Genomic DNA, 23,479 nt, shown 5'->3' with positions numbered 1-23,479 from the left:
ACTATTCTAGAACTTGCATTATAAAATGGGGTAGGTTTGGTCTCCAACTGTGACTCCCCATCCCTCAGCCCCCAAGGCTGGTGGTGAGCAGTTCTCCTCTCCAAAGTGAGGTTTTGGGAAGCACTTGCCTCCCCCCTACCCTCAGCTGCAAACTTTAAAGCCGCTCCAAAGGTGCAGAAGAAAGTAAAGCGAACCACCGATATTTACGTGCCTGCTGGGCACTGGGCAAGGCCTGGGGCACAGACCCCAGCAAACGCTGCTCCTCTCGGCTAACTCTAACCATTGGGCCCTCCCTTCCCCCACTCCAGCCACGACATGGATACAGACCTTTTTTTTTCTTTTTCCCCATTTCTTTTTCTTAAAACTTTATTTAAAAAACCTCCGGTGCAATATTAAAAAGCAATACAGCCAGCTGGAGCAACAACCAACAGAAAGAAAGGGGGGAGGGAGAAGAAAGACACAGGGACCCCCACCCCCACGGCAGGGGGGGCCAGCAAGGTATGGCCGCCCACCCCAAAGAACAGAACAGCTGAACAAAACATTTATATAGGAAACATCTGGGTGAACTCAAAGGGATCTCGGGTAGAAGGGAGGCCCACCACTTTTTCTTCTCAAAAAAAAAAAATGTTCAGGGCTGGGGGGAGGAGGGGGTGCGGGGCAGGTCTGGCCTCCTGGGGTCCAGTTAATAGCCCCTGTCCCTGTCTCATCCCTAGATGAGGACTGGGGTGCCCCCTCCTTAGAAACTGTCATGAGGGCCAAGGGTGTGGCCCTGTCCAGTGTCTGGACTGGGCGCAGGGGGGCGGGGCTGGGAGTGGACAGGGGCCGGGAGGGATGGGCGGGGCAGGGTGCGCCGGGCGCTCAGCCAAGAAAGCCGTCAGGGTCATCGTCTTCAAAATGGCCTTGCTGGAGCACCTTGATGTGGTGCTCGTAGATTTTCAGGGCAGGGCCCAGGCGGATGGACAGGCCAGTCAGCACGTCGGTGCGTTGCATGAGCAGCAGAGATTTGCCGTCGATTTCCTGGACAGGCACGTGAGCACGAGCACAGGTCAGGGCTGACCCACCTCCTCCGGCCCGAAGGGCGTGTGCGGTTGGGGTGGCCCGGCAGGGTGTGGGGGGGAGTCACCTGCTCTTGAAAAGCTGTTGCCTGCTCAGGGAAGCCGGCCTCGGTGAAGTACTCCACCACGTCCATGACCGTCCACTCCACAGGATCAGCCGGCTTCTCCTTGCGGCCAGAACTGCAGGGGAAGGGGGGGTGGAAGGGGGGCACAGTGAGGTTCAACGCCCCAGCGGTCCATTCGGATATGTGGGCACCGCCGTGGGCGTTCCGACACCCTCACTTACGTGCAGCCATAGGGGATCCCGTCGGCCCCAGGGAGGGCTGGTTTTCCCGGGGGCAAAGGCACGGGGGAGGGACAGTCAGGTCCAGGGGTGGCGCAGCCTGGGAAAGAGTACAGGTCACACCTGCGGCTCCGGCTTGGGGCGTCCCCCCGGCCGCAGAGGGACCCTTACCCGAGCCCCCGTCCTTGCTCATGGTGGCCATGGAGAAGATCTGGCGGGTGCCCGGCGCGGGTCCGCGCCCCTGCTCTGGGCCCTGGTGGGGGCCAGCGGGCGTCCACTCCTTGACCCGCTCCTTGGCGTTCTGCAGGTCGGGCTCGCCGTTAAGTTGGTGGTGCGGCGGCGCCCCCGCGGGGCGGTCACTCTCGGGCACCTCGGAGGCCTCGGACACATCGTCCTCGTCGTCTTCCTCCTCGTCGTCGTCGTCGTCGTCGTCTTTCTCGAGCACCGGCTCTTCGCCTCTCTGTGGGGGGGACACGGGCCCGGTGGGCGGCGGCCGCGGCCCCGCGGCGCGGCGCCCCGGACCAACTTTTCCGCCCTCGCTCGGCGGCGTCCACTCGCGACTCGGCCGCGCAACCGCCCTCGACTCGCGCCGCCGCCCCAAGAGGTCGCTCCTGTCACCGGGCCGCCGTGCGCCCCCGAGGAAACTGAGGTTCGCGGGGATGAAGTCGCTCGCCAAGGTCACCACGCGCGCGGCAGCCCCCGCCCCCGCGGGCCCGGCGCCCCCACCCCGCCCCCAACTTGGCCCACACCTGCCCGCGCCCCCCGCGCTCACCTTGCTCCGCGCCGCGCGGGCGCTGGCGGCCGGGGGCGCCCGTCCGGGCCTGTCCCCGCGGGGCGGCGCGAGCGCTCCGAGGCGGGTGCGCTCCGGGCGGCTCCGCGCCGCCGCCTCCTCCTCCAGCAGCCCCTGCACGCGGCCGCGGGTCAGGCGGCCGCCCGCGCCGCCGCTGCCCCCGAGGTAGCGCACGACTTCCCGCAGGCTCACGGGCCGCGCCGGGCCGCCGGCCCGCACCGCGCCCCCCTCCGGCGGCGGCGGCGGCTGCTGCGGCGGCGGCGGCGGCTGCTGTGGCGGCGCCGGCGCCGGTGGCGGCAGCGGCGGCGGCGGCTCCCGGGCGGCGGCGGCGGGCGCGGGGGCGCGGCGCGGGCCGGCCGGGGTCGCCGCGGGCGGCGGGGCGGCGGGCGCGGGCGGCGGCGCGGCCAGGGGCGCGGCCCGCTGCGCGCGGGGGCCCGGCTGCGCGGGGCCGGGCGAGGGGGGCGCTGTGGCGGCGGCGGCGGCGGCGGCCGCGCGGGGCGCCCGGGCCGGGGCGGCGGCGGCGGCGACGGGCGCGGGCGGCGGCGGCGGGGCGGGCGTGGGCGGCGGCGCGGCGGCGGCGGCGGGGCCCCCGCGGGGGGCGCGCGGCGGGGCCGGCGGGGTGGCTCCGCGCCGGGGCGGCTGGACGCGCGCCGCGTTGCGGTACGAGATGCTCCCCTTGTAGCTGACCCGGAGCACGGCGCGCTGCTGGATCAGTTTCTCGAGCTCGGCGCGCGTGCGCTCGGGCTCCGGGCCGTGCCGCCGCCGCACCATCCGGCAGATGCGCTCCAGGTCCGGCCGCGCCTTGCGCGAGCGCAGCGAGTCGATGGTGTCCAGGATCCACTCTTGGTAGTGCGGGGAAGCAGCGGACGACGAGGCGGCGGCCGCCGTGGTGGCGGCCGCAGCCGTCTCCGGCGGGGGTAGGGCCGGGGGCCCCGCCATGCCTCCCGCCCGGCCCGGCTGCACGGTGCGCGCTGCCTCCCTCCCAGCGCGGCGCCCCCCTCCCCGGCTCCCCTCCCTCCGCCGCTGCCCGCCTCCTCCGCCTCCCCCCCCCCCGGGGGGCGCAGCGCCTCGGCGGAGCGGCGGCGGCGCTGCTGTTTCTTTGCAAAAAAAAAAAAAAAGCGAGAGCGAGGGAGCGCGAGAGGCAGAGAGAGAGAGAGAGAAAAAAACAGTGAGAGAGAAAGAAAAGAGAGGAAAAAAAATAGGCGCACACTCACTCACTCGCACGCACGCACACACAGCCCCGCCGGTGCTGGGCGCGCGCGGGGCCGGGGATGCGAGCAGGGAGGAGGGGAGCGCGGCGCGGCCGGCCCCTCCCCGCCGCCGCCGCCGCACGCGCGCCCTGCGCCCGGGACACTCCGGCCCCCCTTCCTGCCCGCCCTCCGCCTCCCCGCGCCCGCCGCCTTCCTCCCTCCCACCCCCACGCGCCCGCTTTTAAGGTGGAGCGCGGCCCCCCGCCCGCCCGCCCCCCGCGCCCGGCGCTCGCGCTCACTCCGGCTCTCCCCGGCCCCCCCTTACAACTCCCGCGCGCTTTTTAAGGAGGCGCCGCGGAGTTGGCGCCGGGGCGGGGGCGGGGGGGGAGGGGCGCGGGGGAGGGGCGCGGGGCGGGCGGGGCCCCCGCGCGGGCGGCGCTCGGCCGCCCTCCAGCCATTGGGCGCGGGACCCAGACGTCCCCGGCGCCCAGCCCCCCGCTCCACGCCTCCCCGGCGCGCTCCGCTCGCGGGACCGCACTTACCGGGAACTCGTCGGCCCGCGGGCCGCGCCGCCGCGGGGGCCCCCCGGCCGGCGCCGCCGCCCCCGCGCTCGGCTGCCGCGCGCCGCGGCTGCGGCGAGGGGGCGCGCACCGACCCCCCCGCACCCCGCCCCGCGGCTCCGCTCTGCCAGGGCCGCCCCCGCCGCCGCTCGGCCTCCCCGGCGCACCCGCCCGGCGGCTCCCTCGAGCGCCCTCGCGGCCGGGGGCCGGGCGCCCAGCGCCCAGGGGTGGGGGTGGGGGTGCGCGGATCCGGGGTCAGAGGGCAGCTCGGCGCCCCCCGCCCCCCAGCTCCCGCGGGGCAGAGGCAGTGACGGAATTCCAGCGGCACCCGCGATTCTGCAGGGCCGCAGCCCGGACGCCGGGGTCCCGAGCGGCCTCGCCTCCCCGGGGTGCTGGGGGGCCCCCCGACCTCAGCAACACCCGCAACACTTTTTTTTAAACAAAACTTTATTGGTAATAGTTTTCAAATATGTTTACAACAGCACACGGTTCAGGAAGTCGGTCCTTCCCGCAGACAGGTTGAATTGCCCCAGCACCCCCTGGGCCGCCCACTCCGGCCTCGAAGCTCCTCCCGGGACCGGGAGAAGTTGGGACAAGGACAAGTGGGCCGGTGGATGGGGTGGCTCCCCGCTTTTCTCCTGGGAGAAGACAGCAGAAATGGGGGTGGGGGGCCGGGATGGGGGTGGGTGGGAGACCCGGAGTTGCTGGGTGGATGGAATGGGCGGCCCCTCCCCCGCAGCCCTGACCTTGAACCCCGGGCTCTGTGGGGGAGGGTCTCTGCCTAATCCAAGTCTTTTTATGTATTTGTTTTTTTAGGGGGGCTTGCCTTCCCAACTGAGCTGAGGCAGGGGCGGCTGGGCATGTAGCTGAGAATAAAACTGCAGAGTTTGGGGAAGGGGGCAGGGCGAATGGGCCCTGGGCCCGGGCGCCTGCGACTTTTGCAGGGAGAGGGGCGGCTTCTTTGTCTGGGTCCCGAAGCCCCGAGGGGCTGAGAATGGTGTCGGGGCAGAAGGCGGCGCTGCTGGAGGTCGGGACTGCCCGCCGGGGACCCCAGCTGCCCCGGCAGGAAGAGGGTGGCGGTGAGCCGCAGAGGGAGCGGTGGAGGTTCGAGGTTCGAGCCCTCCAGCTCCTTCCTCCAAAGGTGCTCTGCTTCCCAGCCGGGTTCAAATGGATTCGGGGAGGCGGGTGGGCAGGAGAGGGGTGGCGGGAGGGAGGCAGGAGGCACTGCTGGAAAGTAAGTGAGATAGTCAATCCGCTTTTCAAATCTTCCAGCGAGAAGCCCCGTGCGCGTTCCGCAGGTCGCCCTGTTCTCTGGTCCCAGGGTGAGCGAGCTGCGGGCGCTGCGATGCTCCAGGGCCTTCGTGCTCCTTCCCTCCCTTCACTCCCTGGGCACAGCCAGGCCGTGGGGGCAGGGGGCGCTTGGACTGAGCTGCCCTCTTCCCATGTGACCCCAGTGCACCCCGACCCTAGAAAAACTCATTTAAAACAAGTGGGTGGGGCGAGGCAGGGGCTGGGGAGAGAAGCAGAGGGGAGAGGCGCGGTGTCCCACCCTTTCCAACACCTGGGCTTCCTGCTCCCCACCTCCTGGGGGTGAAATCTGGACTCTGAAGGAACCCTCGGGCTGTCCAACCCGCCATCCCCCACCAAAAAAAAAAAAAAAGAAAGAAAGGAAAAAAAGGTCAAAGAAAAAATTAAGCAAAGCGAGGGGGGCAGAGGCGCACCCCTAGAACTCCGAGAACTCCTTGCCACACTTCTCATTGATGGAGACCCGGATCTCCTCCTCCTCGTAGTCGTCGAAGTTACTCGTGTCCCCAGGCCCTTTGCACTTTGGTATGAAGGGGGCCTCCACCTGCGGGCAGAGAGGGCCCCCTCAGCCTGCGGGCTCCCCAGGACCGCCCCCGGGGCCGCCCCCAAGCCCACCTTGCGCTGGTAGATGGCGATCCAGTCGGTGGTGGCGAACCACTTGTGGCCCTTGATGTCGCTGACCCCGTTCCGGAGGTTGCCGAAGCGCTTGGTCAGGTCCACCTGCAGCAGGTTCCTCAGCAGGTCCTTCAGGTCGGAGCTGAAGTGGGACGGGAACCGGACCTGGGGGGCGCAGGCAGCGCTCAGCCGGGGCTCACAGCACCACAGCCCCGCCCCCTTCCCTGGCATCCCAGCCTGGTGCTGTGTGACCCTGGTGGCACGCTCCGCCATTCTGGGCCTGGGCTGGGCTGCCCTCTCCACACCCCGCTGGCTGAGAGCCTCCTGTGGACCAGGCTGTCCACACCCTGCGGGCCTCACCTTTCCAGAGACGATCTTCTCGTAGATCTGGATGGGCTGGTCAGCGAAGAAAGGGGGGTAGCCCGCAGCCATCTCGTAGATGAGCACCCCCAGAGCCCACCAATCCACCGCCTTGTTGTAGCCCTGTGGGGTGGAGGGGGTGCAGGGGTGAGGTGGAGGGGGAAGGGGTGATGGAGGGGGTGCAGCAGATTGAGGAGCTAGCGCCTACTTTGCTGAGGATGATCTCGGGGGCCAGGTACTCAGGGGTCCCACACAAAGTCCAGGTGCGGCCTTTCACGCGCTTGGCGAAGCCGAAGTCCGTGACCTGCAGTGCGGGAAGTGGGTTGGCGGGCAGCGGGGGTGGGTGGGCTGGGGCCCCCCTGGGCTGCCCCCCAGCACCTGGATGTAGCCCTGCTGATCGATGAGCAGGTTCTCGGGCTTCAGGTCCCGGTAGATGAGGTCGAGGGAGTGCAGGTACTCGAAGGTCAGCACGATCTGGGCCGCGTAGAAGCGGGCGTGGGGCTCGCTGGGGCAGCACACAGGGCAGGGGGTGAGCACGGGCGCCCCCACCGGGGAAGGAGGTGCACGTCCAGCCAGACCTGCTTGACCCCACCATTGGGTACAGCACGGCCTCCTGAACTGCCCCGCTCTTTGGGTGAAAGAGCTTTGCACTTTTTAATTCTTATTGATTTGGAATGGTTGGGCCATACCCAGCAGTGCTCTGGGGTCACTCCTGGCGAGTTCAGGGGAACCTGTGTGGTGCCAGGGGTTTAGCCCAGCTTGGCTGGTATGAGCTGGTGTCCCTCCCCCCCCTTTTTTTGGGTGACACCCAGTGATGCACAGGGGCTACTCCTGGCTCATGCACTCAGGAATTACTCCTGGTGGTGCTTGGGGACCATATGGGATGCTGGGAATCGAACTCGGGTCGGCCGCATGCAAGGCAAACGCCCTATCCGCTGTGCTATTGCTCCAGCCCCTTATTTTTATTTATTTTTTTTTTGCTTTTTGGGTCACACCCAGTGATGCTCAGGACTTACTCCTGCCTCATGCACTCAGGAATTGCTCCTGGCGGTGCTCAGGGGACCATATGGGATGCTGGGAATTGAACCTGGGTTGGCCACGTGCAAGGCAAACGCCCTACCCACTGTGCTGTCGCTCCAACCCCCAGCCCTTTATTTTTAATTTTAAAAAAATAAATTTTATAGGGGCCAGGAGAGCTTGGGGACCAGAGGTAGCTCCTGGACCTAGGAGCTGGGGGTGAATTAAGTTTCTGGCCAGGCAGTAGACGGGGATCCAACTCAGGGCCTCACACATGTAGGGCCTGCTCGGCCGTGGTTCATATCCAGTAAATGCGGCCCCAAGTGCTGATGGGCCCGGGCCCATGTGCGGACCACGGAGGTGACCCGCCATCTGGCGCCTGAGGCAGTTTCCCAGGTGCTGCTCCCAGCTGGTGCCGCCTCCCCGACCCATGGAGTTTATTGGGGGGCAGGAATGTCCTGGGTGACACTGCTATACCAGGACATGCACTGGAGGGGTGCGGACGGGTGGGCAGTCCTGGGGATGGGGGGGAAACCCCAGGGCGCAGCTCACCTGAACCTCCCGATGCGTCGCAGGTGCGAGAACATTTCCCCGCCGGGCACGTATTCCATCACCATGTAGAGGTTTGAGTTGTCCTGTGGGGGCGGCGGCCAGCCTGGGTCAGCACTGGGTGGGGGTCGGAAGGCTCCAAATGGAACCACCCCCCATGGTGTGCAGGGATCCCTCCTGGCGGGGCCTGGGGGCCGCTCTGGGGTGCTGGGGATGGAGTCTGGGTTGGCCGGCACCCCGTGGGGAATAGTGTCACTCTGCGCCACCCCCCCCACATTGAGGAAACAAAGACTTGAGGACAGCAGAGTGTGGGCGGGGGCACACCATGTGCCCAGAGCCCACCTTGAAGCAGAACTCGAGCTTGACGAGGAAAGGGAAGGTGACGGCCTGCAGGATGCGTTTCTCGTTCAGCGTGTGTTCAATCTGCTTCAGCTTCACCACCTGTGGGCGGGCGCGGCCCCAGACAGCAAGGTCACGGCTCTTTGCCGGAGTCACCCGCCGGGAGGGGACGGAGCCAGGGAAATGGGAGGCCGGTGGATGGCCCGAGCAGGGGCTGGTGAGAGCAGAACCCAGGGGCAGCCCAAGAAGGCTTCCTGGAGGAAGGAGCGCTGAGCAGAAACTGGGGGCCTGGAGTGGGAGCGCATGTCAGCAAGTTTTGAGGTTCCAGCCCTGTAACTGCATGGCTCCAGAGTACCACGGCTCCCGAGTTACACGCCCCCGCTGGGAAAGTCCCCCCAGAGCAAACTAGAAGCCGAGTAACTGCATAGCCTTAGGGAGTCAAAAACACCTTCTTATGGGGCTGGAGAGATAGCACAGTGGGTAGGGCATTTGCCTTGCATGCAGTCGACCTGGGTTCGATTCCCAGCATCCCATATGGTCCCCCGAACACCGCCAGGAGTAATTCCTGAGTGCAGAACCAGGAGTAACCCCTGTGCATCGCCAGGTGTGACCCAAAAAGCAAAACACAAACAAATAAACAACAAAAAAAAACCCTCTTAGGAGCTGGAGAGAGAGCAGGGAAGGCGCTAGCCATGCCTGAGGCCCACCCGAGCCCTATCCCCGTGCCCCACACAGTCCTCCGAGCACCGCTGGGTGTGGCCTCCCAAAAAACCCAAATGAATGAAACAGAATGAAACCCCTTTCTTGAGACAGCCAGAGACACCGGGGCAGGGGTGCGAGAGGGTGGCCCAGTGACCTAAAGCAGCCGCCCAGCCAGCGTGAAGCCCCTTTCTTGGGCCGTAGGGACAGCGACAGGGCGGGAGGGACTCCCGAGTTCGACCCCCAGAGCCTCATTCTCACAGTTCGGTCTCTATGAGCAGTACTTGTGGGGGGCGGGGGACGCACTGGATCCCAAACTCTCGGGGCCTCACACCTGCTGGGCCCTTCCCCCGGCACCCCCACCCCCTGGGTACAGCCTGTGGGTGGAGTCGTCCCTAGTAAACAGTACGGTGGGGCCAAGGTAGTGGCCACTGTTAGCCACAGGCCTCCTGTGTGGGCCTTCCCCTCCTCCCTCCTGCCCTGGCCTCCTCCCTCCTCCCTCGGCTGTTCTCCCTCCCGTCCCAGTCCTTCTCCTTGCATCATTTCTCCCTTCTCTTTGCCTTCTTCGTTTCATTCAGGCCGTATTACTGGCTCTGCACTCGGGGATCACACCTGGTGGACTCGACGGCCCTACAGGGTGCTGGGATAGAACCCAGGTCATCGGTGTGCAAGGCCAGCACCCTCCCCGCTGTCCTATGGCTTGGGTCCCTGTCCCGCCCTCCAGCTATGCTTGGGGCTGACTGACCCCCTGCTGTGTTGGCTGTGACTTAGAACTCAGGGGCACCCCCAGGGACTGAACCTGGAACACGGGGTCCCCGCCCCCAGCACATGAAGCGAGTACCCAGACGCCCAACTTTATCATTTTCTTGCTGTGGGGGCAGGTCTCTCCGGAAGTGCCTGGGGAGCTGGTCAGGGGGCCGTGGCGCTGGGCCTGGCGGAGTCTGGGACCTCAACTCCCCGCTTGGAGCCGCCCCATTTTTTATGTTTTGGTTTTGGGGGTGACACATAGTGGTGCTTGGGGGCTGGCCTAGCTCAGCGTTCGGTGCCCTCAGAGAGGCCGTGGCGGATGTGGGGATAAGGTCGAACCCATGCTCCAGCTCTCTGGAAATGGTTTTGTGTCTTTTGTTTTGCAGCTGCACATGGCAGCTCTCAGGGCTTGGGGATCATACTGGCAGGGCTCAGGGAATGCTGGGGATCGAACCCGGGTGCAAGGCAAGCGCCCTCCCTGCTGTCCTAGTGCTTTGGACACTCCCTGATCCTATCTCGACCCATCACTCCACTTTTTAAACTTATTCCGCAGGGCTTCTAGAATATTCCAAGTCACGTGCTGAGCTTTATAGTGTAGTGATGTGCTTAAGGGGAGCCTGACCATTAAAAAAGAAAAAAAAAAAAGAAAATGAAATAAAGAAGAAAAAAGCGGGCCCAAAACACAGGGTTGGGGTGATTGCACAGCAGGTAGAGCATTTGCCTTGCACGTGGCCAACCCGGGTTCGATCCCCAGCATCCCATATGGTCCCCTGAGCACCGCCAGGAGTAATTCCTGAGTGCAAAGCCAGGAGTAACCCCTGAGCATCGCCGAGTGTGACCCAAAAGGCAAAAAAAAAAACAAAAAAAAAACAAAAAACCCTGCCCTCTCAAAAAAAAGACAAAACCTCTCTACAGTTCAACATGCAGGGGGAGAGGGGCAGTGCCACTTCTTCCGGGAAGCCCTCCAGTTTGCTCCCTCCCGGCTGCCTGGGCTTACCTTCTGTTTGTCCAGGATCTTCATGGCGTAGTGGTTCCCCGTCTCTTTGTGCTTTACCAGCATCACCCGCCCGAAGGAGCCCGTGCCGAGGGTCTTGATGCGTTCAAAGTGGTCCAACTGGGCTGTGTTCTGTGGGCGTCACAGGGGCGGCTCAGGGACCCACTGTCCAGGGGAGTCAGTGGCTGGCGCCCGCCCAGGACCTGGGCATCCCGTCCTCCACCAGCAGAGGGGGCCCCTGGGGAGCAGGTGGAGCCGAGGAGGGGGGGGGGCCGTGGGGGGGTTGGCGGCACACTCATTCTTAGGGCTGTGGCAGGGCCAGGTCTGGCCTGGCCTGGGGCCCAGCAGTTGCGTGGGGGGCAGGGGCCCCTGCTGGAGGGGGTGGGGGGAGACCCCTCGGCACACCCTGGGCCCTGCATTTGGGGGAGCTCACCTGAGAAGGGTTTTCCCATTTTTTAATAAAATCTTCTTTGGCTTTGGCTAAGAACTCTTTCACTGCAAGGAACAGAGGGCACAGTTAGAGGGGACCCGGTGCCTTGAGGTGCAGCTGCTTGCCCAGAGTGGGGTGCAGGGTCTCAGCCTGGTCCTGACCTTTCCCAGGGTCTCGGGGTCCCTGGAGGGGCCTGGGGGCAGATTGCGGGGTGCAGGGTAGATCAGGGATGGCCTGGGACCCCTTCACGACAGGGATGGGATCCTGCAGGGTCCAGGGGAGCTCAGGGTAACTTTGAGGGGGACGGGGAGCGGCACCCCAGCCATCCCACCCCCACCCGCCGGGCTTCGAGGACATTCCAGGAGCGGGGAGCAGCGGCCGCCCGAGGTATTTATAGCCACGATCTGGCTGCTCCGCCAGGCCTTCCTCTGGGGAGCGGCTGGGGCTGTGAGCAGGCGCCCTGGGGGGCTCAGCTGTCACCCAGGGGCCCCGGCTGGCCCAGCGAGGGGTGTGTGAGCCTGACCTGCTTCCAGGGTTGCCTGCCCCAAGGGTGCCTCGCGGGAAACATCCCAGGGACACAGTCAGACCCCTTGTCTCCCTTCACCACTTTTCACACTCTGGGAAACTGAGGCAGGAGAACTCCACCCTGCCTGGCTGAGGCGATAACCACCTCCCCTGGGACCTCAGCGGCGGGCGCTGGGCAGTGGCGGCAAGAGAAGTGGGCACGAGCCTGGGCCTGACACCCCCCCAGCGGGACCAAGGGACCACATTTTCCCAGGCTGTGCCTTTCCTCACATCCGAAGTCAGCAAAGGTCAAAGGGGGTGGGGGAAGGACTCAGGAGAACTTTCCTTGATGCCCAGGCCTTGGCTGCCCATCACCCTGGGTCAGGTGGTCCCCGGGTGGTAGTGAGGGGTCAGGTCTGGGGATAGGAGGCACCGCCCTACGAATCAGGCACAGACAAGGGTGCGGGAGGGGGATCCCCAGAGCCCCCTCACTCACCTCTGCTTCCTGCCCCCCCCAGTCAGGGTTAGGGTACAGAGGGTGGGGGTGGGGTTCAGAGTGCAGGCCGGTGAGCGCGGGCTCGGCGGGCACGGCGCAGGTAGCTCAGGAAGCGCCCGGCCAGGTGTGCCCAGAGAAACAGCTGCACGCACAGTTGGAACGTGAGCTCCGAGGCCCCGCTCCGGCCGCCTGGGCCCCCATCCATGCTTGGGTCGCGGCTCCCCCTGGCACCTTTCCTTTGCTGAGGACCCGGAACCGCAGGGCCCCAGGGCAGGCAGGCAGGGCTGTGGGGGGTCCCTGGGGACCACGGAGGAGGAGCCTGTTGCCACGGAACCCTTTAAAGGGGCCCAAGCAGCTGCTGGTAATGTGGATGCCCATCAGCACTCACTGCCCGGGGCACCCGTGGGGCGCTCAAGCTGACTTCCTGTGCGGGGGGCTTCACCAGCTCTGGGGGCAGCAAGACAGCGGGGGAGGGTGGAGGGGAAGGACTTAAGGCTCCTCTGGCCCAGGAAGCAGCCAGGGGCTCCCTGGGGGCTAACGTCTTCCCCCCACGTTAATTAGCTGTAAGAGCAGGTGGGGGTGGGGTGGCAGAGGCTGGGCTCTCTGCAACCCCGAGAGAAGGGGTGCCACACCCCCCACCCCAGCTGCTCCACACTGGGCCTCGAGGTCTGCGCCTGGTCGGGGTGAATCCCAGCGGGGAACGGGGGGAGCACCCTGCCTCTTTCTCTGTCTTCCCAGATCCCCCAAGAATTGGAGGGTTAGGGGCTGGCACCTGTGGGCCCCAGGCAAGATGGGGGAGGGGCAGGCACCTGCCACCACCCTGTCCGTGTTTCCGGGCATGGGGGGACAACCTGCACCCTGGTCTGAACGCATTTGTGCTCCCGAGAGGGAAGGTCACGGGCATCCCTTAAAACAAAGTTAGGTCACCGTGGAGTAACCCTACCCCGGCAGCCCCCCAAACAGCACATAAGAGTGTGGGGAACCAAGGGAAGGGCTGTCCCAGAGCATCTCCGATGCCCGCTCTACGTCAGAACATCCTCCCGCCCGGCCCCAACACTGGGGCAGAACCCCTTTTCATCCAACACTGGGCAGGGTCCTCCAGGGGGCGGACCGACCCCTTCCTAGGCCTGACACCCTCACCCGCCAAACAGGACCTGGAGTTGAACACTGAGCTGAACCCCGACTCGGGGGTCGCCACCCACCACTCCAGGCCGAGTGGGGTCCATCGCCCCTACCTGAGTCAACCCCTCCCCCAAGTCCCTGGCCCGGCGGGTCAGTTGGGAGGGGCTCCCGGGCGCAAGCGGGGTCTCCCAGGCTCCCATCCCCACCGCCGCCCCTCCATGACTGCGAGTTGCTATAGCAACAGGGCAGCGCTCACCGTCGTTGGGGCTGGAGGCCATCACTCACTCACTCACTCGGTCCACCGCGTCCTCCCGGGTGGCCACGGACTACGGCGGCCCCGAGGGCTCCCGAGACTGCGGCCGGCCCATGCCACACCCCGTCGCCAGGGGGCGCTCCGGGGGCGCGGGCAGGGAAGGGGCGCCCGAGGAGACCACGGGCGCAGGGGACCCGCACACAGGACCCTCAAACCTCAACAGTCCCCACGGGGGCGAAGGGAAGTGGGAACTTGGCAGGACCCTCTCGGGCATCCGTACAACGGCCAACGCGTGCAGGGGTTTGGCCCCCGTGGGCCCCTGTAGGCGCGGGGGCTGGTTTTCCGCTGCACCTCTTCGCGGGGAGACATCTCCAAGCTTGCCCCGGAGACCCGCAAAGGCTCTTCCCCAGCGCTGCCCCTTCTCCTGTGGGCCTGCCCCCAGGGGTACTTTTGCCCAGTGCCAGCCAAGGCCTGCGCCCCACTTGGCCGCCTGGCCCTGGGGCCTCTTGGGGCCCCGCTGCCTTTCGATTCCTGCCCGCCCGAGCTCGGGGTTCAGAGCTTGGACTTTCTCCTTTTTTCTTTCCTCCAACCTCCCAGCATCTCTGCTGAGCCCCTGCCAGGGCTTTGGTCTGTTGCCGCCCAAGTGTCGCCTTTTCTCCCACCACACCGCAGGCTGGATCCCCATCCTGGCCCTCCTGAGAACAGGACGGGGCTCACTCGCCCCACACTCGCACCGAGGCCTTGGGCTTGCGGGCTGGCGGTGGAAATGCAGGCAGTGCCCCCTGCAGGCAGGCCTCGCTACTGTTTCCCCCCCCCCCCCTCCGCCCCTTGCCCCCGACCAGAGAGGGTCAAATCGGCCTCATCCCATCCTGGGGACCAGAACGTCCAGACACAGGGGGCTTCCTCGCGCCTCCCAAATCCGGCTGTTGGCGTTGCACCAAGTGGGTTGTACACACCCCCCCCCAGTATGATGAGCCTGTCGGGATACTGCGCCCCGTATCTGATGGTGGATCAGGGCAAACCGGGACTTGATGCATCCTCTGCTTAACTAAGCTGCTCAAGGCTTCTGTCCGAACTCAGGGGAGCCCCCATTGTTTTGATGTTCGACTAAGCAGAGAACCAAGTCAGGGCCAGGGGGCTGCTGAACTCCGGGCAGGGAACTCCGGGGTCCCCAGGCAAATCCCTGACTCCGAGATAGCGGAAGATAGCAGGTGGGCCAAACTCCCAGGGCACGTGGGGAGCCTCACTCTTGCTGCAGCCGAGAGATCACTTGAGCTGGACCTGCGGGGCACCAAGCATGTTGCGCCCAACAGCAGAGAAAGGGTTGGGCTGCACGGGATGCTCCATCCCGCGGTCCCAGCTGCCCCCAGCAGTAGGGAGAGGGTCGGTTGCAAGGATGGTCCATCTGGCTGTCCTGGCTGTGGCCCAGCAGTAGAGGGCTGGCTGCATGGACGCTCCATCCGACTGTGGCCCAGCAGTGGGGAGGGTCGGCGGCAGGGGACGGTTTCCCCGGCTGTCCTGGCTGAGTTGACAGAGTTAATGCTTCTTTCCCGAGCCTCTGCTATTTTTCTTGGGGATCCTCTCCCCTGCCCCCTATATATGATACCCTTGAAAGTTCTCCAGGATTGTCACCTCCCCACTTTCAACTCAGCTCGTGCAACCAGTTGCCTGCCACTGCCCAGTCGGCCTCACCTGCTGGGGCCCGTGGCTCCCCCTCCAAGCTCATGCCGGAGGATGTTTTTTTGGGCCACTCTCCACCTGCTGCCCTGTCATCAAGCGCTCAGCTACAGCCACTGGCCGCCCTGGCCCCCACCATCGCTGAGACGTCCCCCACTGGCCGCTAGGCCATGAGTCCGGGTGTGAATCCCTGGACAGGGGCGACCGGGAGCCCACCAGATGCATCCAGAATAGTCCTCGGAAGGGAGACTTTACATGAGGGGGTTCCGTTTGGGTCCCAGAGTCAATCTGGGGGGATCTAGAGGAGGGTTAACTGAGGGCTTAGCTGAGGGCCATCTTTAGGCCTAGAGTGATGACTTTTTTTTTTAAGTGGAAAGAATTGAGTAAGGGGGTTGAGGCGGTTTTTCAAGGCCTTTCCAGAAACGGGGTCTTTCTCAGTCTAGCAGCAAAAGGCACCATCATTTCGGAGTTTGAGGGGTGGGGATGATCAGACTCTTACAGGCAAAACGAGTCACCCACTACCGTCCCAACAGACACCCCCCCAACACACACACACACACACACACACACACACACACACAAGCCCGGTTCAGGTTGAATGAGCCCAGCTTCACCCGACACCGCCCCCCTCCTCCACCTTTTCCTCGGAGTCAGAAGCTGCTGGAGAAGCCAGGGGGGACTGGGCGAGAGACGGAGCCTTACTTGTGAAACAACCATTTATTGAGGGGCTCCGCCAGGAGCCCTACCGCTTACTGCACAGTGGGATACCGGGAAGGGGCTCTCCAGCCCCCTCCACTCCCAAGTTAGGGAGCGCATACACTGGCCCAACAAGATGGACTGAAACTTGGCTTTGAACGCACCCCTCCACTCCTGTGGGCTCACTGAGGGCTCTCCAGGGAGACAGGCGCTCAAGCAGAGGGGGCACCGCCAGAGAGAGGAGCCTGGGACCCCCCCAAATTGACAGACGGGAAAAACAAGTCTGCAGGTGGCTCTGGGAGATGTTGGGGGGGGCGGGGGTCTGCAATAAAGTGAAGAGGGAAAGGGCAGGAGAAAGATGGCCGGGTTTTGGTGGGGAGGGTGTGGTCACCCAAGTGACCAAGGTCTGGGGGACTGGGGTGGGGGTGGGAGAACGGGGACCCCACGGCACTTCCAGACCGGCAGTGGATTGGGTCCGGGACGGTCTAGCCGGGGAACCATCTGGGAAGAAGTTGAGTGAGGCAGCGGGGGGGCGAGTTAAAATCTGGAAGGGGGGCCAGGAGAAGAGGAGGTGGACTGGCGACAGGGCTCCATGTGGGGCCCCAGCGGTCATGCGTGCCAGGGCTGGCGGTGACAGCTGGGTGTGGAAGGGGGGGAACAGTCTGCAGCGAGGGCGCGTCTGTGCACGGGGGCCCCTGCGCGGGGGTCTTCTGAGGGACCTCAGTCCCCAACTTTGGGCAGGCATGGGTAAGGGGTGCTGAGGGGGGTCGGCAAAAAGAGGCAGGGGGTTCCGGGGGGGAGGGGCCAGGCGGTGATGTCCAGGGCGGGGGCGGGGGCGGGGTCACGGCCGGGCACTCACCGCTCTCCTGCTCGCTGCCCTTCTTGGCGGCGGCGGCGTTGCCCATCGCGGCGGCGGCGGCCGGGGCCGGTCCCGGAGCTGCGGCGGGGCGGGTGCTGGCGGCGGCCCCGGAGCGCGCGGGGCGGCGGCGGTGGCGGCCCCTCGGGCTTGCTGCGCGGACTGCGGCGCCGCGACCCCCGCCCAGCCCCTGCTTCCCGCGTCTCTCCGCGCCCGCCCGCCCGCCTGCCCGCCTGCCCGCCCGGGAACCTCAGCCCAAGTCCGCTGCTGCTGTCCGTGACGCCCCCGCAGCCCGCCGCCCATTGGCCGGGGCCAGCCTGATTGACGGCTCCCCGCCGCCGCCCATTGGCTCTCCGCGACCCTCTCGCGCCGTCACAGGCTCGCGGCCCCGTGACGCGCGCCGCAGACGCCTCGCCACTCCCGCGCTCGCGAGGCCTGGGCTGGACGGACGCACGCGCCTGATTGGCCGGGGCTCCCGAAAGGCGGCCCGGGACCCGCCCAGCGAAGCTGCCGATTGGTGGGGGCGTGCCGTCCCGCCCGCCCTTCGCAGAACGTCCCGTGTCAATCTCGGGGTGAGGGGGCGGGGCCTTGGCGCGGCCGGCGGCCGGGGCCCAGGACCCGCCGGGCGGGGCGGCCCAGCCTGGCAGGCGGCCTCGCGCAGCGGCGCGGCCCAGGAGGCGGTGCGGGCGGCCGGCCGGCCGGGGCCGTGCGCGCCGCAGTCCCCCGCCCGTGCCCAGTGCGGCAGCTTCGGGCCAGAGCTGGCGCCGCGGGCCACACTTCCTGGCCCGGCGCAGCCGCCGTCCACCTGCCAGCGGGGGAGGGGCCGGCGGCGTGGGGGTCAGAGGTCGCGGGGCCGCGGCAGGCCGCGCGCACAGGGGCAGTGGCCGGTTCGGCGTGGGCTGCGGGTGTTCCCGGCCACCGCCTGGGGCGCCGGCAAAGCAGGACCCTGCGCGCCTCCAGTCCAGGGCCGGGACCGTCATGGGCCTTCCAGAGGCCGAATCTGGGGCGCCGGCGAGCCTAGGGCTCCCCCTTGGGTCTGGGCAGAGCGAGAAAGAAGGGATCCAGGTCTCTGCCGTGGAGGCAGGCGGGGTTTTCCTTCTGAGCGACCTTTGCAAGCACCCCGGGAGGGTCTCTGCATCCTCATTCCCTGCCAGCGCGGAGTATGGGGACTTCACTCCACCCTCAGCTGTGACAACTCGGTTCATATCCCGATTGTCACAGCCCCCCCCCCCCCAACCCCATGGGCAGGTTTCTCAGGTGAGGAGAGGGGTTAGGGGATGGACGTCCTGGCTGCACCCCTGCCAGTGCAGGGCTCCTCCAGGCGGCTCCAGGAGGTAATCGGGCTGCTTCCTGCGGGGTCCGGGTGTGAGGGCCAAGATCACAAGGTTCACCGTTCTGTGTGGGTCCAGGGCAAAGTCTGTGGCGTCACTAGATGTGTCCAGCCCGGACACTGCTGCCGAGAAAGGCCTCGTTGGGGATCAACCTGGAAAACTCTTGAGGCGCTCCCAGTGTGGGGAGATGTTTTGCCGGCCAGGCCCACCTGTGGCAGCACCCACAGCCAGCCTTAAATGCACTTATTTTTATTTGCTTTTTGGGTAACACCTGGCGTTGCACAGGGGTTACTCCTGGTTTTGCACTCAGGAATTACTCCTGGTGGTGCTAGGGGACCATATGGGATGCTGGGAATGGAACCCGGGTCGTCCACGTGCAAGGCCAACGTCCTACCCTTTGTGCTATCGCTCCAGTCCCAAGTGCCTTTATTTTTATACCAACCAAACACTGAATATAAAACCCGTCTAAAACAAACGGTGATCACAGCAGACCTGAATAGCAGCGAGGACACTGGAGGTGGGGCAGGGAGGCTGGGGGGTTCCTGCTGTCCCGTGTGTTGCTGGGGGGGAGGTCTGGCTGCCCACACCTGGGCCAAGCATTGCAGGGCCCCTCAAGAAAGCAGATCCTTCAGGAGGCCACAGGGAGGGGCTTCTCCAGTCCTCACCAAGGGTGTGGGGTAGGAAGCGAGCATCCAGGTTCTTTGCCTGTGGCCTGGCTCTGGGGAGTCTGGGGCACAGTGGCCCCAGGGGAGTCTCTGTCTGGAGTGTGCAAAAGCAGTACCTGCTTTTCTCAGTCTTGCTGGGGTAAGCTGGTCACTCAGGCCCTGGCTGGCCAATGGGTCCTCCCGGGGCCACAGCTGCCCTCCAGATGTCCTGGGTGCGCCCAGCTAGCGCCGGGGTCCCAACAGCTAGATGCAGTCCATGGAGTTTTCTGTCAGGAGGCTGGAGATGCAGCTGGGGGGTCCTGGGCCCTTGATGGGGCTAGAGGCCAGGGTCAGATCCCGGCTCTCGGCGCTGTCCAAGTGGTCTGCGGGGCTGTCCCAGTTGATATGGAAACGGGTCACCCGAGGGTTCGAGGTCAAGATGTTCCGCTGGAGCTGCCACAGGGACAGAGGCGTCAGGTCCTCAGGCCAGCCTGGGCACCTGAGCCCCTGTGCCAGCCCAGGCACAGCTGACCTTTGTCCCACCCTCGCCCCCACACGGGACATGTGGGACTGCAGCATGGGCCTGTGCCTCCCCTGTCCACAGCAGGGCTATCTAATCTTGTCCGTGAGGGGGAAGCTTCTGGAAACAAAGGCCTCGCTCCCCCATTCCACAGGCTCCCGGGCCAACCTGGAGAAGTTTCGCACGTGTCCATGGTGCCAAGGCCACCGCCTGGACTGCAGTGGGTGCCACACCCACCTGGGAGAAGTCAGGCGTGGGGGGTGGGTTCTCCTGCAGCTCGGGGCTGGGATACTCGTTGTTGACGTAGTAACCCACGCGGATAAACTCCTGTTCGTGGTAGATGCAGGTGAGGAGGACCACAGTGACGCCCACGGCATCCAGCTTGGGGATGAGGGATGGGTTGGGGGCATCGGCCTAGGGGAGACAAATCTGGGGTAGTAGCATCCGTCACCAGACCCGCAGCACCATCCTTAAATCCCACCAAATGGTGCTTAAGGTAAGGAAGGTCCACAGGGGCTTCCTGAGCCTAACCCCGGGGCAGTGCCGCCCAGGAGGGCACCAGTTCAAGGCACAGCAGACCACTGCATTCTTTCCACTTTCAATCTTTGCTTTCTGGGCCATACCTAGACTCAGGGCTCACTCCCAGTGAGCTTGGGGATCCATATGGGCACCGGGGATCAAACTCAGGTTGGCCGTGCCCCAGGCCAGCACCCTCGCCACAGTCCTGTCTCTCGGCCCCAAAGACTGGAACTTGACACTGGGGTGGAGTCAGCACTCCTGGACAAAAAACCCAAGCCCATCTTTATTTATTTTTTTTTTTTTGGTGGGGAGGGTTGTGCTACATTTGGGGAAACGGGGGCAGAACCTGGGGCTCCTTCGTCCTTACCTGGAAGAGGAACGTGTGTCTCCCGGCAGGCACAGGCCCGACCAGCACAGAGTCAAGGACCTGGTCGAACTCCTCGCTCTCAGCTGAGCCCACATAGGTGACTCTCCACTCCAGGTCTGCAGAGACACGAGGGCAGGGGACAGTGTGACAGCAAGTGTGTGTGTGTGGGGGGGTGAGCCCTGGGTAGGTCTGTGACCCATGGAATGTTCCTCACATCCTTGTTCTTGCTCCCCCCTGGCTGAGCTCCGGGGCAGCTGTGGTGCCAGGGACCCAGCCAGATTAGCGTGTGCGCAGCTAGCGCGTCCCTGCTGGCCTCTCCCTCCACTCGGGGACATTCTTCTCAGCCCACTGGCACCAAGACAAGCAGAGAGCTTTGCTGGCAGGGGTGACATCTGTGCCCCTGCCCTGGGTAACCTTGGCTCATGTATCCAGGAGGAATGGGGGCCTTCCAGGGGCTACCGGGCCCATATGGCAGAGGCTGAATTGAGCAGCAGGTGATGGGCAGGGCAGGGCAGGGCGCTGGGTGGACGCTGAATTCTCTTTCACACACAGGAACTGGTGCCACTGGCCAATCCCTCAACAACAGGGCAGGGGCGGCCTGAGGCCACGGGTGGGGAAGATGAGGCTGCTGGAGGGTCCCCTGCCCTGAGCTCTCTACACAACCAACACCCCAGATCCAGCTTGTTCCCGGAAATTCCAGGTTGGGGACACAAGGGCAGCGACCTGAGCCCACCATGAGACCCCAACTGACTTTTGTGCCCTATCAGTGCTGGGACTGGGGGCATCTCCAGTGTGGAGGTGGGTGACAAGAGCTCAGGGGACCCTGCCTGCTGCCGCCTGGGCAGGATGTCCAAGTGTACCAGGGGCAAGGTCAGGCTGGCAAGGGGTAGCCTGGCGCGAGCAGCGCGGCTTATTTTGGGCTCTCTGGGATTACACAAGCCTGGTCTCCAGTGGGGGAAGTTGCACAAGCCCCGGATTGTCACAGGAAGCACACGCCCTGGGCAGCTGCAGGCCCTGGGGTCCCCCACTCCCCAGGGACCTGGAGGCAGGTCTGGAGCACTCCTGTCATCCCAGCCCCTCCTTGTCGTGCAGGATTTTGTCCCCTTGTGGGTCACCCCAACTTTCCTCGATGGGGCTCACGCAGGTCTGGGGATATAGTGACCCAGGGACCCTGGACTGGGTGCATCCTGCCACTGTCGGTCTGTCCCTCCCTCCAGTCCAGCGTCCCAAGTAGCCCCTGAGCACTGCCATGTGTGGCCCCCAAGCCAGAGCAATGGCACAGGGGGTCAGGTGCTTGCCTGCACGTGAACAAAGCCGGTTACATCACCCAGAGCCCCCCCCCAAGTCCTGCCAGGTATGGCCCCAAAACAACAAAATAATAGACCCCTGGGGGGCCAGAGCAATGGGACAGCGAGAGGGTGCTTGCCCTGCATGTGTCTGATCCAGGTTCAATCTATGGGGCTCCAAAGGATCTCCTGAGACCCACCAGGAGTGACCCTGAGCATAGCTAGGGGTGGCCCTCAAACCCAAACCCAAAACAATAGATCCTGAGAGGGGGTAAGGCCCCCAGCAGGCCCAGACTCACCCCTACCTCACACCCAGCCACATCACATCCTGTGTGAGCCCGGCTCGAGGTCCTCCAACACCCAGGAAGAGAACATGAAGCACAGCAGCACTGAGGAAGTGGCTCTATCGGGCCACACCTAGCTGCTCAGGGGTCACTCTTGGCAGATCTCTGGCAATCTTAGGGGATGCTAGGGATTGACTAGATCTGCAGAATAGGTGCCCTCCCCGCTGTCCTATTGCTCTGGTCTGGTGCCTCCTTTTTATTTTATTTATTTATTTATTTTGCTTTTTGGGTCACACCTGGCAATGCACAGGGGTTACTCCTGGCTCTGCACTCAGGAGTTACTCCTGGCCGTGCTCAGGGGACATATGGGATGCTGGGAATTGAACCCGGGTCGGCCACATGCAAGGCTAACACCCTACCCGCTGTGCTATCTCTCCAACCCTGGTGCCTCCTTTTTAAAGTCAAGGGCGTGACTCTCCATCCCTGTCACCCCATCATCACCCTAGTTCTGCGCTATCTCGTGAACAGGTGGCTTCAGCCCCTGCCACTCCCACTCGCCGTGAGCCTGTGATGAGGCCAAAAGGGGCTTCCTGGAGGAAAGGAGTCACACACACGGCTGGATGAAAGCGGCCTGCTTCATCTCAAGCCCCCACATCCGCCTGCACCCAAAACTCAATGTCACTGAAGCGGCACACACGCTTCACTGATTTACTTACACTTGGTCCAGGAGGATTTAACCCTGCTGTGTAGTTAGTAGCTACAGATTAGATCTCTAGTTAGTACCTCCACTTAGGCAGGGATGAGGCCTGAGAGAGAACAGCCAGGCAAGGCCCTTAGCTGACCCAGGTTCTATTCATGCTAAGGCACAGAGTCCTCTGGGCAGGAGCGACCCCTGTGTACAGAGTCAGGAGAAGGAGGTAAGGCTCTTGGTCATGCACATGGCTGACCTGGTTCAAAACCCAGCACCCCACATTCAAAATCCCCGCATCCTGCTGGGAGTTGATTTCTGAGCTCAGAGCCAGGAGTGAGCCCTGAGCTTAGCCCCAAAACAAAACAAGACAAAACACAGGGAGGGATGGAATTAAGGGGCTAGGCAGGGGCCCTCAGCTGCAGTGGAACTCAGCACTGCCCAGATGCTGCGGTGCCAACCCCCTTCCCCTCCTCTTCCCCCCGCCCCCACTGCACTGGAAAGGCGCCAGAGGGAAGGCGGACACTTGGGGGACCTGCGCGCTCAGAAGCTGCGAGGCTTTGCCCAGGCCTCCCAGCTTAGACCCCCCCCCCACACACACACACTGGATGGATGAACCAAGGTTGCCACTGGAAGCCTGCTGGCAGGGGTCAAACCCCGCTGCGGATTGACTCTGTCCCTTAGAACCTCAGCCAGTCTGAGAAACGTAGGCGGCGAGGTGGGGAGGCCAGAGGGGCCGGGATACTGCGATCAATGCCAGCACACAGGACCAGTGCGGATCACGGTGAGTCTAGCCGGGAGAGCACAGGGTATGTGGGAGTTGTAGGTAAGAGTGGGAAACGCGTGGCCCGCGGAGCACCCCCTGGAGAATAAACGGGCAGGAGCTGGAGGTCGGGTGTCCCACATCGGGGACAGAGTAGGCGGGGAGCGGGGGGCTGCACGCGAGGTCCGGGAGGGCAGAGGGAAGACGGGGCGTCCCAGTGCGGTCCTGCTGCAGAGTGGAGGCTGGGGAGCTGTCTGCGGGGAAAGTGGGGGTGAACGAGAAGAGGGCGGTGTCCCCGGGAAGGCCTGGGAAGCGAGGGTGGCCCTGCGGGGCGCCGGGTCTGGGGTGTCCGGGAGAGGGGAGCGTCCAGCCTCACCGTCTGCCAGGGCCTCGTTGCACTCGAAGCTGATCTCGAACCGGAAGGGGCTGTAGAAAGGGCTCGGGTTCTCCAGCACCGTCACGTTCAGCACCGACACCTTGGCCATGGCTGCGCCGGGCCTCGGCTGAAGCCGGGGCTGGCGCCGAACCCGCGCCCCAGCG

General features: G+C 64.7%; 3 protein-coding genes across 4 annotated transcripts; all 3 read right to left on the bottom strand.

Moving 5' to 3' along the window:
• Positions 1-344: 344 nt before the first annotated feature.
• Positions 345-3,546, bottom strand: SAMD1 (sterile alpha motif domain containing 1). Its single transcript, XM_056119351.1, has 5 exons — positions 2,111-3,546; positions 1,510-1,798; positions 1,342-1,438; positions 1,124-1,235; positions 345-1,017 (listed from the first exon to the last, which is right to left on the bottom strand). Exons 1-5 carry the CDS (start codon positions 3,065-3,067, stop codon positions 859-861), a joined length of 1,614 nt encoding a protein of 537 aa, XP_055975326.1. The 5' UTR covers positions 3,068-3,546; the 3' UTR covers positions 345-858.
• A 1,494-nt stretch (positions 3,547-5,040) lies between these two features.
• PRKACA (protein kinase cAMP-activated catalytic subunit alpha) lies at positions 5,041-16,796 on the bottom strand. Of its 2 annotated transcripts, none has more exons than XM_056119516.1 (11): positions 16,541-16,796; positions 10,937-10,998; positions 10,507-10,635; positions 8,067-8,165; positions 7,728-7,810; positions 6,537-6,663; positions 6,367-6,462; positions 6,159-6,281; positions 5,799-5,963; positions 5,600-5,727; positions 5,041-5,105 (listed from the first exon to the last, which is right to left on the bottom strand). In XM_056119516.1, exons 1-10 carry the CDS (start codon positions 16,584-16,586, stop codon positions 5,602-5,604), a joined length of 1,056 nt encoding a protein of 351 aa, XP_055975491.1. In that variant the 5' UTR covers positions 16,587-16,796; the 3' UTR covers positions 5,041-5,105; positions 5,600-5,601. The 2 variants fall into 2 exon arrangements, with proteins under 2 accessions (XP_055975491.1, XP_055975492.1); XM_056119517.1 differs by having other exon boundaries at positions 5,041-5,102.
• Positions 16,797-18,741: 1,945 nt separating this feature from the next.
• On the bottom strand, positions 18,742-23,479 carry ASF1B (anti-silencing function 1B histone chaperone). The gene is made up of 4 exons (XM_056119518.1): positions 23,316-23,479; positions 19,919-20,034; positions 19,270-19,446; positions 18,742-18,965 (listed from the first exon to the last, which is right to left on the bottom strand). The coding sequence occupies exons 1-4, from the start codon at positions 23,422-23,424 to the stop codon at positions 18,777-18,779; spliced, it is 591 nt and encodes a 196-aa protein (XP_055975493.1). The 5' UTR covers positions 23,425-23,479; the 3' UTR covers positions 18,742-18,776.

This window comes from Sorex fumeus, unplaced genomic scaffold (assembly GCF_029834395.1).
Source record: "Sorex fumeus unplaced genomic scaffold, SorFum_2.1 ptg000041l, whole genome shotgun sequence".
In the NCBI taxonomy this organism is placed as follows: Eukaryota; Metazoa; Chordata; class Mammalia; order Eulipotyphla; family Soricidae; genus Sorex; species Sorex fumeus.
The sequence above is the reverse complement of the archived record's forward strand: the minus strand, read 5'-3'. Positions and strand labels throughout refer to the sequence as shown.

Excerpts from the sequence above, each read along its gene's own strand:
- SAMD1 (XM_056119351.1), bottom strand. The coding sequence starts at position 3,067 with ATGGCGGGGCCCCCGGCCCTACCCCCGCCGGAGACGGCTGCGGCCGCC. Across the intron at positions 1,439-1,509 it reads GAGCAAGGACGGGGGCTCGG|GCTGCGCCACCCCTGGACCT; the intron begins GTAAGGGTCCCT and ends ACTCTTTCCCAG. Across the intron at positions 1,236-1,341 it reads GGGATCCCCTATGGCTGCAC|TTCTGGCCGCAAGGAGAAGC; the intron begins GTAAGTGAGGGT and ends CTTCCCCTGCAG.
- PRKACA (XM_056119516.1), bottom strand. The coding sequence starts at position 16,586 with ATGGGCAACGCCGCCGCCGCCAAGAAGGGCAGCGAGCAGGAGAGCG. Across the intron at positions 6,463-6,536 it reads ATCAGCAGGGCTACATCCAG|GTCACGGACTTCGGCTTCGC; the intron begins GTGCTGGGGGGC and ends CCCGCACTGCAG. Across the intron at positions 6,282-6,366 it reads CCGAGATCATCCTCAGCAAA|GGCTACAACAAGGCGGTGGA; the intron begins GTAGGCGCTAGC and ends TCCACCCCACAG.
- ASF1B (XM_056119518.1), bottom strand. The coding sequence starts at position 23,424 with ATGGCCAAGGTGTCGGTGCTGAACGTGACGGTGCTGGAGAACCCGAGC. Across the intron at positions 19,447-19,918 it reads GACACACGTTCCTCTTCCAG|GCCGATGCCCCCAACCCATC; the intron begins GTAAGGACGAAG and ends TGTCTCCCCTAG. Across the intron at positions 18,966-19,269 it reads CCACGCCTGACTTCTCCCAG|CTCCAGCGGAACATCTTGAC; the intron begins GTGGGTGTGGCA and ends TCCCTGTGGCAG.